The 13,783-nt window shown below is 38.2% G+C and overlaps 5 protein-coding genes across 6 annotated transcripts; 2 read left to right on the forward strand and 3 right to left on the reverse strand.

Annotated features, from left to right (window-relative positions):
- LOC18784766 lies at positions 351-1,562 on the forward strand. Its single transcript, XM_007219921.1, has one exon. The coding sequence runs from the start codon at positions 351-353 to the stop codon at positions 1,560-1,562; it is 1,212 nt and encodes a 403-aa protein (XP_007219983.1).
- On the forward strand, positions 2,189-3,385 carry LOC18786532 (transcription factor MYB6). The gene is made up of 3 exons (XM_020557451.1): positions 2,189-2,376; positions 2,585-2,822; positions 2,900-3,385. The coding sequence occupies exons 1-3, from the start codon at positions 2,189-2,191 to the stop codon at positions 3,383-3,385; spliced, it is 912 nt and encodes a 303-aa protein (XP_020413040.1).
- On the reverse strand, positions 3,501-7,724 carry LOC18787608 (uncharacterized Rho GTPase-activating protein At5g61530). 2 transcript variants are annotated; one of them, XM_020557543.1, is made up of 10 exons: positions 7,408-7,724; positions 6,747-6,840; positions 6,397-6,659; positions 6,070-6,132; positions 5,963-5,981; positions 5,573-5,671; positions 5,405-5,482; positions 5,113-5,285; positions 4,761-4,923; positions 3,501-4,113 (listed from the first exon to the last, which is right to left on the reverse strand). In XM_020557543.1, the coding sequence occupies exons 2-10, from the start codon at positions 6,805-6,807 to the stop codon at positions 3,974-3,976; spliced, it is 1,059 nt and encodes a 352-aa protein (XP_020413132.1). In that variant the 5' UTR covers positions 6,808-6,840; positions 7,408-7,724; the 3' UTR covers positions 3,501-3,973. The 2 variants fall into 2 exon arrangements, with proteins under 2 accessions (XP_020413132.1, XP_020413131.1); XM_020557542.1 differs by having other exon boundaries at positions 5,041-5,285; positions 7,408-7,723.
- LOC18785323 (hexose carrier protein HEX6) lies at positions 8,369-10,655 on the reverse strand. Its single transcript, XM_007219484.2, has 3 exons — positions 10,159-10,655; positions 9,739-10,061; positions 8,369-9,655 (listed from the first exon to the last, which is right to left on the reverse strand). The coding sequence occupies exons 1-3, from the start codon at positions 10,286-10,288 to the stop codon at positions 8,582-8,584; spliced, it is 1,527 nt and encodes a 508-aa protein (XP_007219546.1). The 5' UTR covers positions 10,289-10,655; the 3' UTR covers positions 8,369-8,581.
- LOC18786095 (hexose carrier protein HEX6) lies at positions 10,946-13,225 on the reverse strand. The gene is made up of 3 exons (XM_007219552.2): positions 13,093-13,225; positions 12,640-12,962; positions 10,946-12,145 (listed from the first exon to the last, which is right to left on the reverse strand). Exons 1-3 carry the CDS (start codon positions 13,223-13,225, stop codon positions 11,081-11,083), a joined length of 1,521 nt encoding a protein of 506 aa, XP_007219614.1. The 3' UTR covers positions 10,946-11,080.

Here is a 13,783-nt window from a genome sequence, read left to right on the forward strand (position 1 = left end):
TTCCTTCTTTCTTTTTCTTTTTTCCCTTGTGTTGAAAGGTTTCCTGATTCGAATGGGTTTGGGTTATATGAGTGTTGTGTAAGTTATATATAAAGGCCATCATAGGGTGTCTTCCATCCATAGTGTGCAAAAAATTGTAAGGGAAATTAGTGAAGATAGAGAAAGAGAAGTACGGATATAGAGGCTATTGTTCTTCCATCTCCCGTGTTCATAGGTGCGTGATTTTTATTAAAACAATCCATCTTCATCTGGTAACATAAATTTAACAAATACTTTGAACTCCTCACAGTCTTCCTTGTGCTGACAATTTGTAAATTTATTGCATGCATGCAGGTTTTTGAATATTAGCTATGGAAATTTCCGAAGATATACTTCAATATGTTTTCTCATGGTTACCAGCAAAACCTATTTATAGATTCAAAGCTGTCTGCAAATCTTCTTCTGAATTCTCAACAAACAAGTTATTTGCGTGGACCCAAGCTCGTAACTTGCACGTCAAGGATGACTCAGGGTTCTTTCTTCAACCTAGTCTCTCCACCGGGTTCAAGCATCGTGACAAAGTAGAATATCACTCACTACCTGGTGAACAACTCTTCTCAGGTGTGCCCCAAAAATCTCTTCAGTCTCTCCAAAACACCGGATCAAAGGTCTTGGCATCAAGTAATGGCTTGATACTTTGTCAAAACACCAAAACCCCAGATGATCGTAACTTATTTCTTTGCAATCCCACAACACAAACTTGGCGAACCATTCCAACCCCACAAGATTTAGGAGGAGTAAATTGGCCCAAAGGAGTTGTGCTTGAGTGCAACATTAACAATCCAATTTCAGACCCTGATCATCAAGACTATATGCTACTAATCATTCATCCACCAAGAGACTGGTTACCCCACTATGAGTGCAAAATTTACTCGCCAAAAGAGGGCAGATGGAAGGAAAAAAAAGTTCATAAATTCGGTCCTAGAACACTTCATCTTGATATGCCTGTTTATCACAATGGTGCTGTCCATTTTGTTTCAGATTGTAGGGATCCATCGGTGCGCAGAGGAAGTGTATACTATAGGCCATATATTGTGGCATATGATATTAACAATGATACCACGAGAAAACTAAGACTGCCTAATGATGCAAGGAAGGGGTCGGATGATACTGTACACAATACCAAATTGGGGATTTTCAAGTGGGGAAGTAGGAAAAGTTCATCTGAGTCAATCTGTTTGGTAAGGCTGAAGAAGTATGTGTTCACTGCATGGGTTTTGAGAGACTACGATTCGGTTTCATGGATTCGGATTATGAAAATTAGGGTTAGAGCAATGGGGTTGATGGAGCCTAACCCTAATCATATTGCAGGGTTTACAGTCATGAATGGGAAGACTTTGCTATTTGCAACTAGAAAGAAAGTCTATAGTTATAATATGATGGGTCGAAGTCAACAGATTGAACAAGTTTGTGAGCATCAGTGTCAGCGTCAATATGATAATTATTGCAACGTTTGTTTCACCTCCTATTCTAACACCCTTCATCCACTTGGAATTGGTGCTGCAACATTGCCCGACATCTAGAAAGCTTTCCCATGATTATTATTTGTTTGTTTGTAGTGTTTTTTTAAGGATGGGGTTATGAGATTTTTTGTTTTCTTTGTCGAAGGGATATTCTATATTGCTTTGATTTTATTTCTCGATCAAATACAATATTGGTGATTGATGATATTATCAAAAGATATAACGGGGATAGAAACGTAATTTTATCGTCTATTTTGAGCAAAGAAGAAAAGGCGGGGTTGTGGGTGTTGCCACTAACCGTCCAAACTGCCACTTTCCTGATAGTGGCATAAAAGTTCCAGTGTTTCTCATTTACAATTAGAGGATCAATTAACAAGGGGATCATTAAATCAGGCTCCTCTAATTTCATCATCTTTGAGGCTTGACGGTCCCACTCAATCCTAATCCTAATAAAGTTGATCATCTAACGGCTGACTTTAATTCATTTGTAACACTAGCATCCATGAGATGAGCCATGCAAACCCAAGTATATATGCTGCACATCAAAAACTCAAATTCAAAATATCCTTCTCAATAATTTCATTTTTGCAAGAAACCCAAATGAATTTTCGTAAGAAAATCGATGGAAAAGTATATGTTATGGAGAATTTGGAGTGAAGAAAATTACTGATGAGACTTTGTTAAAAATGGAGAGGACAAATGCATACGTTAAGAAAGGGCCATGGACTGCTGAAGAAGATGAGGTACTGATAAGTCATGTGAATAAATGTGGTCCAAGAGATTGGAGCTCCATTCGATCCAAGGGCCTTTTGCCACGAACTGGAAAATCATGTCGTCTCAGATGGGTTAACAAGCTTAGACCCAACTTGAAGACGTAAGCCCTCATAATTTATATTAGCAAACACTAATTGTTTATTTATGTGTTTACATGCAACATGCAGTTTTGGTTTCTATTTTATTTTAGCATGTTTTCTTTGTTGGTTCTTGGTGGGTTTTGGACAATTTTTTGTTGTTGTGTTTCTGTAACATTCCCGCTTAAGATTGATGCTAACGATACAAAAAATGTGAACTTTACTACAAAGTGGAAGCAAGTTTTCAGCAGAGGAAGAGAGGATGGTGATACAACTGCAAGCACAATTCGGGAACAAGTGGGCAAAAATCGCAACGTATTTGCCAGGGAGAACAGACAATGATGTGAAAAATTTCTGGAGCACGAGACGGAAGCGGTTCGAGAGGATTTTGCAGAAATCAACATCACTACAGTCCCAGAACAACAAAGGAAAGAGCCCTCTTGTCCGTCATGAATTACCAGAGGTTAAGGTAGTAATTAATGTTGTCAAACTTTCTAGACAGAATGTTTATCGAGTGTGTTCCATTTACAATTTTTTGATTTTCAGGTTCCTCCTGATCCATGCAGTTCTGCTATTGAGGAGGGCACATCATGCTGCAACTATGAAACCCACAATTGCTTTTCAAATTCTCAAGAGTTCAGAATGGTGCCCCTGCCAGATTTGGTAAAACCAAACCTGCAAAACGTGGAAGCAGAGCAGCCAATACTTGAGGCCACGCCCCTTAATATGATCTCGCCGATTGATTCCCCACCACACTACTCTCTGTCTCAGCTCCCTCAGCCCCAACTGGACCTTCCATTTTTGTCAGAATGCAAGGAACTTGACCAAGACCCTATGGCTCCCGACTCGTTGGACATGTTCGGGCAGGAGGTTACTGAATGTGAAAGTGGCCAGAAGTTCTTTAAGGAGAATGCTGCAAGTACCAAGCTAGGAGAAGTAAAAGGCCTTTCGATCCCCAACATTGTTTTCGATGATTTCCCACCGGAGATGCTTGATTATCTTGAAACACTTACAAGCTCGTCGGAGTTATAAGTTCTTGGGAGCTTGTCTTGTGTAACTACTATTTGGTATGTTGGTGACTTTGCTTTAAGAAAGGGAACTATTGCTGATTTACTGGGACACAAATACCCAACAGACATGCAGATCCTTTTTCTTCAATAAATATATATATTTTTTAATTGTTGAATATCCAAAAAAGTTACTACTTTGTACAATGTGCTAGTCGAATAAAGACCTAGTCTGTACTGCCAGCTAAAACCACCGTAAACTCAGTATAAACTGATATTATTAAGAAATTTACATACTCCAATGGTGATGCACTAACACCTCCTAAAGTAAAAAATAATGCAAAAACCAATCACAAGTCCAATTTGTATTAAATCCAAGCTTTTAACAGCTGCACACTAAGCACACAATAGCCTCTCCCCTAGCAAGCAATTCATGGTTGACCGTACTCCAAATTGAAATAAAGTTTGAACCTTCTCAGGGTTGGAAAAGATCATAACATCTTCTACTTTGTAATCGTCATCTCAACCAGATCTGATTTCATTCTGGAAACATTAACAGTTGGACTGTCCAACTCAATTATCCCATGCTGTATGAGGAAATAAGCAATTTGTGTCATCTCCAGATTGTTTCGTTTGCATCTGTGAAAATGGCATTGTGATGTCCCATGAGGCACTGGACAACCTCAATAGCGCCGAAGTCAATGGGCACGCCATCATCCAAGGGAATGGAATCATCTACAGCATCGTCTTCATCTGAATCCACAATAAAGATGTAAAGCAAAGGAACAAAGAAAAAAAAAAAGAATAACTACTTTCAAAAAACCAACAATATAAAACCTATTTGTTTCCTATAATTTGTCTAACACAGGAATAATTTGCTAATGAAAAAACAAATAGTGCTATTTTCTTTCTTTCTACAATTCGTTCTTCTTCAAACAATCAGCCCATGTATTTTGACCTACTGATATGATTTACACATTCATATGGTTAGAGGGAGTAATAGAAAACTTTATATGTAACTTTAGCTTTAGGCTTTTCTTTTGTCAATAAAACTTTGGCATTGTTGAACTTCAACTAAAAAGAACGAATAAATATGACTACTTTCATCAGTCAAATGTAGAAACAACAAAGATCTCACTGTTCCATTTCTTCGCCTTTTTTTCTCTCTCACATATAACATTTGAAAAAGTGTAGTTAAAAGACGTCAAAGGCATCAAATTTCAGCATAAGTATATTGAGATTCATTCCAATGTATTTAGTTCTCATCCTACAAGTGTTATAAGTATGCATTATACATAAACTGCTCCTATTCGAAACAATATACATTGCAATATTTCTATCATCTCTGCATTTGAATGGAGTCCAATTGAATCTTGTATTTATGAGAATGAACCACTCACCAGAAAGCATGTCCCAAGCACTATAAGTTGGCTCTGGATCCAAGTTCTTCTTGGAAGGACCTTTTGATGGTTCAGTCCAATATTTCCTATATAGGTCTGGTGTCCTGCCCTTCTGCCAAATTAGAACAGGGGCCATCTCCATTGCAAGGCTTTGGGTGTCCATCTGTATAAAGTTATCAACTATTTAGCATGCTCATCAAATATCCGGCTATGAATAACCAATCCATGTCTATAACAGAGAGAGAGAGAGAGAGAGAGTGTGTGTGTGTGTGTTTCCTGCCTTGTTAAGAACCGACTTCTGGCTAACGCGGAGCAGTAGTGCAGTAATAAATTCTAGGGTTGTGTAGTTTACGGTTGGAAGCCTCCTCAGCATGTTTCTCATCGCATGTATGCTGGAACGAGCACCTTTGATCTCATTATAAAGCTCAAATGTGGTTAGTGGCTCAGGAAGGGTAGCTAGGTAACATTTGATTAGAGCTGCTACGTCAATTGGATTTATTCCCTCTGGTAATGATGCATTTGAATCTGATATATGCAATATTACAGCATTAGATTAATGTTGTCCAAATTGAACAACTCAGAAAACTTTGTTCAAAAGACAGAAATAAAAAGAAAACACAAACACACACAGATACGTCAGATACCTTGGTTGTACAGTGAAACCAATTGTTGAATGACTTTTTTATCACCCTCCCCTTTAAATAGGTATGGTGTGTTTAGTCCTAGAAGCCACAAACAATCAAGTACAAGTTAATCGTGCCTGAAATTAACATATACAGATCAGAGAAGTGTAGGTTCTTAGATTGCAGTACCTGATAATATGAGATAATCTGCACATTTGACCAAAATATGAGGAATGGGCCTGCTAGATTGTTGCCGTTGCACAGTAACTTCAATTGGAACTCCAAAAACTGAAAATAAACGTTTAAATTAGCGCAAATAAAAATTAAACTTACAATCACTATCCATTCCAGGATTAAAAGCGACCACCATCCTAGTATACAGAGCTTGATCATTAACGCACAAACCATACGGAGTGTAGAGGATAGTGATTGTAAGTTTAATTTTTATGATTATACAGACGGAGATGTAGAGGATAGTGATTGAAAAGCAATGGGAACTAATGAAGTTTATGATTATACAAAATCCACCTTACAGCTATGCATATGTATAAAGTCTAGAAGCAACCCCGTGTGACTTACCATCAGTGCTTGCAACACCCTGAAAATGAAAAAACAAGAATAAGAATTTTTAAATGTCTATAGGAAAAGAAGAAAAGAAAGGTAACAATTTTCTCAAAATTACATACCTTCTGCCATCTTTCAATGTCACTCAAAATAGTTTTGCTCTTTTGGGCAGTCTTCTTTGCCACCTGAAAGAAAAGTCACCATTTCAAGTGTTTCAGTTATCATCTCAACTTCAGAATCATGCCTATTTAATGGATGATGCAAGCTCATATTGTCAAGCTCTAGGAAAAATCCAAATCAGCATTTACAGAAGTAAGAATTTATTGTCAAAACCATTCAACATTAGCATGAGATGTTGTAGGTTTTAACTTTCATAATAACTGGAAATCTGTACAAGCCTTAAGTTGGATATGAATCAATTTCACCTATTAAAGTTCTAGCAAATCTACCTCTTCAACTTTTATCTTCCCAACAGAAACCTTGTCTTTTGTCTCTGATAAGCCCTTCCTAAACAATGTCCCAGTCGTAGCAGCAGCAGTTATAAGGCGTTCCTGCACAGCATGTCTTGTCGATGGTTGCTGAAGAAGCGCCCACCGACTTTTGAACATTGACCCTACACGTCCTGCCATATCAGTTACATTAACTTTTGCATCCTTAGTGACCTCTTCAACAAATGTTCCAGCAGATTGTCCAGCTTCTTTAAGCTTCACCCCTTCATTAAGACTTAGCTATAGTTAAACAACAATTTTTATAAATAAAAAAAAGAGTAAACAAGAGAAACTGTGTAATCAAAAAGTACCCGAGGTAGAAAAGAAACCACTAGCCTTCTCTTGCCACCGGGGTGACGTTGCAGAAGGCATTGAAGCAGTTGAACTAACCAGAATTAAATTAGCCTGTTTTAAAGGAAAAGCAGTACAAAAAAATGTCAAAGAAGGCTGAAAACTACTATTTTGTGGAGGTTCTGCTAATTTAGGGGGAAAAAAATTACAATAAGCTCAGCATGTTTTCTCACTTTGGTTACAAAAAAACTAAGGAAAGGAACCAGCTTTGGATGCTAAGGAAATGAAAGAAGATCAAACCGCCTCCCAAAAAAAAAAAAACAATCAAGGTCTTTCTCTTCTTGTTACTAAAAAGTAAAAATTTTAAGCTCAACTAAGTCAATCAGCTTCAATCAATTATATTTCATTGTCACCGGATAAAGATTTAGGTCCTCTTTCTTTTGGTAAATAGATTTAATCCTCTTTCAACAACAGTCCAATTCTCAAACCCTACTTCCTTTTGGATTCAAATACAAATAGCCCAAATCAATATCAATCGCAGCCTGATCAAACATGGAACTAGACAAAAAGAAACGAACAGTACTAATACCGTAATACTTGACGAAAAGTTAGTTTCCAATATTCAAAGACAAACGAAACCCTAATTTTAAACTAATAACGATTTCATGAAAAAAGGGTTACCTCTTTTGAGATAGCTGATCAAGGAAGCTGGAAACGAAAGGCAAAACAAGCTGAAACATGAAAACTGAAATTGAAAAATAAAAATCCCTTTTTTAAAAAGAGATACAGACTGCAGAGAGAGAGAGAGAGAGAGAGAGAGAGAGTGTGAAAGTCATCCAATTTAGGAAATTCAAAATAAGGCGCTTCTCTGCGATTGGCTGGGTTGTCAGTCGGGTAAACCCGCCAATAGTGTCCGGCCACGTCGGCGCTCACTTGAGAAAACGCGGACCAGGATTCTGGAGGGTATTTCAACTGAACAGAACCGTTGTGTGCGTAGACTGAGATTAACATTTTTCTTTTGTTTATAGTAGACTGCAGTGACAGTGTCCCTATCATTGTTTTATTTTTATTTTTATTTTTATTTTCATGAAACGGTTGTTGCTGTGCCTATTTTGAAGGTCCCACATTTTGACATTTTGTGTTTTATTGGGTCTCCTCCTTGCAAATATAATATCAAAGGAACCAAATCTTTTAATATTATCAAGTCGTGATTGAATGTGTTATCTTATGGATGTGACATAAATTTACAAAATTCAACTACGTGGTCAGCCAAAAAAAAAAGATAATTTTACTATTTGTCAACCATGTAATAGGCGCGAGGAACTTGATTAAGAGTATTTATTTTTTACACTTGAGATTTTAATGTTCGATTATTCTTTTATTTAATATCGCTTGTGTATAAATAAATAAACTATGTAATACATAGTTTGCTCACTATTTTTACACTGGTTGTATTTTATTGCTTATATTTTTTTTCTTTTTTGTTTGTAAGAACCCTCCTCTACGGCAGTGTTGTTCATGTGTAATCTTATAATTGCCTTTCATATGAATGGGTGTACTCTATTCTATAATATATAAAAACTATGTAATACGTAAATTATTTATTTATTTAATTGGAGACTGTGAATGTACTTTATTTACCTTGATGAATTATGATGAAAATGTTTTGATATTATTATAGTTTGAAAATGTGTCATGTTTCAAAAGGTAAGGGGCCAGAGCTAGCCCAATAGATCCAAATAACTGAAACAGAAGCCCAACATCAAAACGACATTAGAACCTCAAAACGAAAATAGAAAGGGCCTTACTTCTATATCTATACATTTGTTTCGTTACAATTTACAACATAACTGCATCAAGGCGCTTCTATCTTAGCGTCCTTGCTAAAATCCCCCACAATTCTCCTCCAAAACCAGTGCTCCACCCACACCATCTCCATCTTCTCAATAGGCACATTCTTCGTCTCCGGCAAAAACAAGTAGACGAACACGGTCATCACCGACACCCAACCCCCAAAAAAGAAGAAAATCCCGGACTTGAAGTGGCACAGCATTGCTAGAAAAGTTTGAGCAACAATGAAAGTGAACAAAAAATTCACAACCACATTGATGCTTTGCCCCGCTGATCGAATTTCCAACGGGAAAATCTCACTAGGCACCAGCCATCCAAGAGGCCCCCATGACCACCCAAATCCTGCTACATATATGCATATCAAAACCAGCACTAAATATGCATACCCTTTGCTCACTCCACCATGATCACCAAGCTGAGCTGCCATCACACCCCCAATCATAATTTGTGACACCAACATTTGAATTCCGCCTACCATGAACAAAGCTCTTCTCCCAAATTTGTCCACTATGAGCATAGATATGAAGGTTGAGATGGTACCAACTACGCCAGTCATGACAGCAGACAAAAGCGATGCGCTTTCTCCCAAACCAATTGTTCGAAAAAGAATCGGGGCATAAAAGGCTATGACATTGATCCCTGTCACTTGCTGGAAAAATGGTATGGCTATTGCCATGACAAGTTGAGGCCTATACTTTCTCTCTAAGATTTTCTTGAAAGGGTGTTTGATAGTTTTCGATACGTTGTTTGCTTTGATGAGATCATCAAGCTCTGCTTCTACATCATCGACGCCTCTGATGTGCTGTAACATTTGCTTGGCCCTTTGGTGGTCTGTGCTGCGTTGAATGAGACTGTTTGGTGTTTCAGGAAGGAAAAATGCACCGAGTGTTAGCATTGAGGCAGGGACTGCCGCCATGGCTAGGGAGATTCGCCAACCCCAACCGGCTTTGATCTTTTCAGTGCCGTAGTTGATGAGGTTAGCTGACAGAGCACCAATGCCAACACTAAATTGGAAGCCATTGTTAATTGCTCCTCTGTGTTTTGCTGGTGCCATTTCCGAAAGATACAAAGGAACAGCCTGCACAAAACAAATAGATTATGCAACTAGGTAACCAGTAACAAGAAAAAACCTGCATTTGATTTAGGGGCAAAAAATACTACCTGATTAGCAAAACCAACACCAACACCAAGCAAGATGCGACCGAGGATTAGCATGTAGATGTTAAAAGCTGCACCGTTTAAAGCCGAACCGGCAAGAAATGCAGCACCCCCAGCAAGGATTGAAGGCTTGCGGCCATAAGCTCTCGTGACCAAACTGGCAAAAAGGGAAGCTAAAAGGCCAGCTATGTAGAGTGAGGATGTGAAGGAGGTCAACAATTCGCTATCGAATTTGCAATAGTTGCTGATTTTCTTGTCGGATTTCATCCTGGAGTACACTTCTGGGAAGAACTTTTTGAGAAATGGCTCCATTGATGTCACTCCACCTTCACATATAGCAGTTTACTTGCATAAAGTTTGCTGACTTTAACATTATATAGTTTTGCAAATTTAAATGAACTAATTTGAGTATGAAATTGAGACCTGAAATTCCAATGTCATAGCCAAAAATAACTCCTCCTGTGGCTGCCACCATGCAAGAGAGGAGCACAAATGGTGTCATCTTGCCATTATATTGCCCTCCTGCACTTGATATTGCCAACCCAACTGCCATGGCTAGCTTCTTCCAAGCTCACCCACAAGAGAGCACAGAGAGAGGGGAAGAGAGAATTCAAAGATGTAACTTGTACAAAGAGAACTGCAAATGTAGAGCAGTCTTACTTGACTGGTTGAGATCAAACAAATCTTTTTGGACTGGTTGCAATCACAATCTCTATCAGACACGTCATGTTACAAAATTCAATATTCAAGCAGGACCATTCAACTTACCAATTGTTGGGACAGGAGTACTTCTACACTACAATAAAAAGTTGAGTGTGAATTATTGGAATTATTAGAAGTTTGGAACAGAATCTTTTATTTTTCCACATAAATAAAGTAAAATACTAGGAAGGAAGAAAATACAATAAAAAAAATGAAAAAACAGCCATATCCATGCTTGACCAGCAATGTTTGCTTAGAAGCTCCCAAAAACTGGTGCTTAAAAAAAACCTGAGCTTTCCTTGGTTTTGCCAAGTGTCCTTGATATGGGCAAATTACTAGTCACTTATCATAATGCATGATTATTAAACATTTAGCATAAACTAAGCCTGTTAGCTTAAATTAAGGTCTAATTCATTGGTTTAAGATATGATTTTTAATTAGTTTAGCTCATATTCAGACACGTCGAGTAAGGGCAAACCGTCATAGCCCTCTCTCATGTGATTTGTTTTTTCAGTAAACTTCTACATATGGTCCCAAATTACATCATGCCAATAACCCTAAAGTGGTACAATCCAATTAACCCCTGACCTTTTTGGTTAGATGGGTTAACAATAAATTTACCACATCATTAATTACAGCTTAATTAATTACTATCCTCCCTCACTTGTCCCACATATCTGTTCCAAAACCAATGCTCTCTCCACACCCTATCCATCTTCTCAATGGGAATATTTGCAGTCTCAGGCAACAAAAGGTACACAAAACCAGTCATCACCATAACCCAACCTCCAAAAAAGAAGAAAATACCAGACTTGAAGTGACAAAGCATGGACAGAAATGATTGAGCAATAACAAAAGTCGACACAAAGTTTACTGCCACTGTAACACTTTGCCCAGCTGATCTTATCTCCAATGGGAAAATCTCACTTGGGATCAGCCACCCTAGTGGGCCCCATGACCAAGCAAACGCAGCTACATACACACACACAAAGATCAGCACCAAATATGCATACCCTTTGTTCATTCCACCAATGTCACCTAGCTCAGCTGCCATTATGCTCCCTACTATAACTTGTGACACAAACATTTGAATTCCCCCTATTGCAAACAGAGCTCTTCTGCCTAATTTGTCCACCATAAGCATTGATATAAACGTCGCGCTGGTACCCGCAGCGCCCGTGCTCATCACAGCTGACAAGAGTGACATGCTTTCACTTAAACCAAGTGTTCTAAAAAGTATCGGGGCGTAAAATGAGAAGACATTGATCCCAGTCACTTGTGTAAAGAATGGCATGGCAATTGCCATAACAAGTTGAGGCCTATATTTTCTTTGCATCAATTTCTTAAAAGGGTATTTTATGGTTTTTGAATTGTCACTTGCTTTGATGAGATCATCCAGTTCTGCTTGGACATCTTCGCATCCTCGTGTTCGTTGTAGCATTGACTTGGCTATTTGGTGGTCGTTGGTGCTTTGGATAAAGCTGTTGGGTGTTTCTGGCAGGAAAAGAGCACCTAAAGTTAGTATTGAAGCTGGGACTGCTGCCAAGGATAGGGAGATTCGCCAGCCAGAGCCGCCCGTGATCTTTTCGGTGCCAAAGTTGATGAGGTTAGCTGATAATACTCCAATGCCAACACATAATTGGAAGCCAATGTTGAAAGCTCCTCTGTGTCTAGGTAGTGCCATTTCTGAGAGATAAAGTGGGACTGACTGCAAGGATATGTTTGATTGTGTGGAACCAAATGTTATAGCACATAATATTATTGAAATGTATGTAAAATAAACTATGGAAAGTTTTGTCTGCCATGGCATCCTATGTTGCAAGAATTTTTGTTTAAAAATAGCGAGTAATATGTATGGCAATAGTGTGAAAATGTGAAGTGAAAATGTTTCACATTGGTAAGTTAGAAAATCTTGTAAGGGCTTATAAGGCTATTTCTCTCATTACCAATTGGTTTTTGGGTAGAACCTCAACTTGGTTTGTCTACTTGTGGCCGTTGGGCATGTGAGAATATGAAGGTGAAATGTCCCACATTGGAAAGTTAAAAAACCTTGCAAGACATTTGAAGGTGTTGTGCTACTTTCCCCAATGCCAATTGGTTTTAGGGTGGAATCTCAACTTCCTTCAAATACAACATTACCCTATAAACTAATCTTAAGTAAAAGAAAGAAAAAAAAATCAAATCAAATATGGAGCATAATACCTGGTTTGCAAAGCCAACTCCAACACCAAGCAAGATGCGACCAGATATTAGCATGACGATATTAGTAGCGGCACCGCCTAGGGCCAAACCAGAAAGGAATAAGGCACCAGCTACAAGGATTGAAGGCTTTCGGCCGAATGCTCTGGTGACTGAAGAGGCAAAGAAGGAAGCTACAAGGCCAGCTATATAGAGTGAGGATGTAAATGTTGTCAAAAGTTGGCTATCAAATTTGCAGTAGTTGCTGGTTTTGGTATCGTCTTTCATTTTAGTGTACACTTCTGGGAAGAATTTCTTGAGAAATGGGTCCATTGAAGTCACTCCACCTTCATGAATTAATCAGGATTAGTACTTGCATAATAAGTTAATGAATTGTTTATTTTTTATATTTATTTTTGGCAAGTATTACAAGAACTAATTCAATATATATATGTGTTACTAGAGAAGCTGACTGACCAGAAATCCCAATATCATAGCCATAAATAATGCCTCCCGTGGCAGCAACCATACAAGATGTCACCACAAGCAGGGTGATCTTGCCATTATAATGCTCATCTTCGCTTGTTATAATTGCTAACTCAGCTGCCATGGCTTCTTTTCTTTCAAGCTAATGCCCCAGATCCAAAAAAATATAGATATTGGTAAGAAAATAGTTTGTAAGCGTATAGATTAAGACTATGAACATAAGTCTTCCTTGACAGCCAGTCTACCATACATCATCATTATCAGTAGGCCTCAGGCGTGGAATGTTCAAACCGAAAAATCACTTAATTTTGGACTTCATTAGAGCATAAAAAATAGTCCAAGAATAATAAAAGCAAATTGACATTAAGAAAAACATAGTCCAGGAATTTTCAAGGGTTCTGATGGGTGCACGGGGATGGTTCCCCTAAAAGCAAGGCAAAAGATAAAGAAAGGCAGAATTGGAAATAGATAATGTATATTCTCCTCTACCTCACTGCTATGAGGCCAGGCTCCTTTAATACATCAAGGGTGGAAAGGCTGATAAGGATGAAAATGTAAGACACGTGATAGCTATCTAACGGTTATTCTAGTCTGCCCAGCAATGTGGGAAAAAGTAAGAAGAGTCTAACAGAGGAGATACACATATTGGGCAAAGCCATGAAAGACGTTGTATTGGGCTGTA

The sequence above is a fragment of the Prunus persica genome, chromosome G2 (genome assembly GCF_000346465.2).
Source record: "Prunus persica cultivar Lovell chromosome G2, Prunus_persica_NCBIv2, whole genome shotgun sequence".
Lineage (NCBI taxonomy): Eukaryota > Viridiplantae > Streptophyta > Magnoliopsida > Rosales > Rosaceae > Prunus > Prunus persica.

Bases quoted from the DNA above. Each gene is read 5' to 3' on its own strand.
- LOC18784766 (XM_007219921.1), top strand. From the start codon at position 351: ATGGAAATTTCCGAAGATATACTTCAATATGTTTTCTCATGGTTACCA.
- LOC18786532 (XM_020557451.1), top strand. From the start codon at position 2,189: ATGGAGAGGACAAATGCATACGTTAAGAAAGGGCCATGGACTGCTGAA. The intron at 2,377-2,584 runs GTAAGCCCTCAT...TTTACTACAAAG, and splicing joins CTTAGACCCAACTTGAAGAC to TGGAAGCAAGTTTTCAGCAG. The intron at 2,823-2,899 runs GTAGTAATTAAT...TTTGATTTTCAG, and splicing joins ATGAATTACCAGAGGTTAAG to GTTCCTCCTGATCCATGCAG.
- LOC18787608 (XM_020557542.1), bottom strand. From the start codon at position 6,807: ATGCCTTCTGCAACGTCACCCCGGTGGCAAGAGAAGGCTAGTGGTTTC. The intron at 6,133-6,396 runs GTAGATTTGCTA...CTTTTCTTTCAG, and splicing joins GGAAGATAAAAGTTGAAGAG to GTGGCAAAGAAGACTGCCCA. The intron at 4,114-4,760 runs GTGAGTGGTTCA...TTGTGGATTCAG, and splicing joins TGCTTGGGACATGCTTTCTG to ATGAAGACGATGCTGTAGAT.
- LOC18785323 (XM_007219484.2), bottom strand. From the start codon at position 10,288: ATGGCAGTTGGGTTGGCAATATCAAGTGCAGGAGGGCAATATAATGGC. The intron at 10,062-10,158 runs GTCTCAATTTCA...CTATATGTGAAG, and splicing joins CTATGACATTGGAATTTCAG to GTGGAGTGACATCAATGGAG. The intron at 9,656-9,738 runs GTAGTATTTTTT...TGTTTTGTGCAG, and splicing joins GTGTTGGTTTTGCTAATCAG to GCTGTTCCTTTGTATCTTTC.
- LOC18786095 (XM_007219552.2), bottom strand. From the start codon at position 13,225: ATGGCAGCTGAGTTAGCAATTATAACAAGCGAAGATGAGCATTATAAT. The intron at 12,963-13,092 runs GTCAGTCAGCTT...TAATTCATGAAG, and splicing joins CTATGATATTGGGATTTCTG to GTGGAGTGACTTCAATGGAC. The intron at 12,146-12,639 runs GTATTATGCTCC...ATATCCTTGCAG, and splicing joins GAGTTGGCTTTGCAAACCAG to TCAGTCCCACTTTATCTCTC.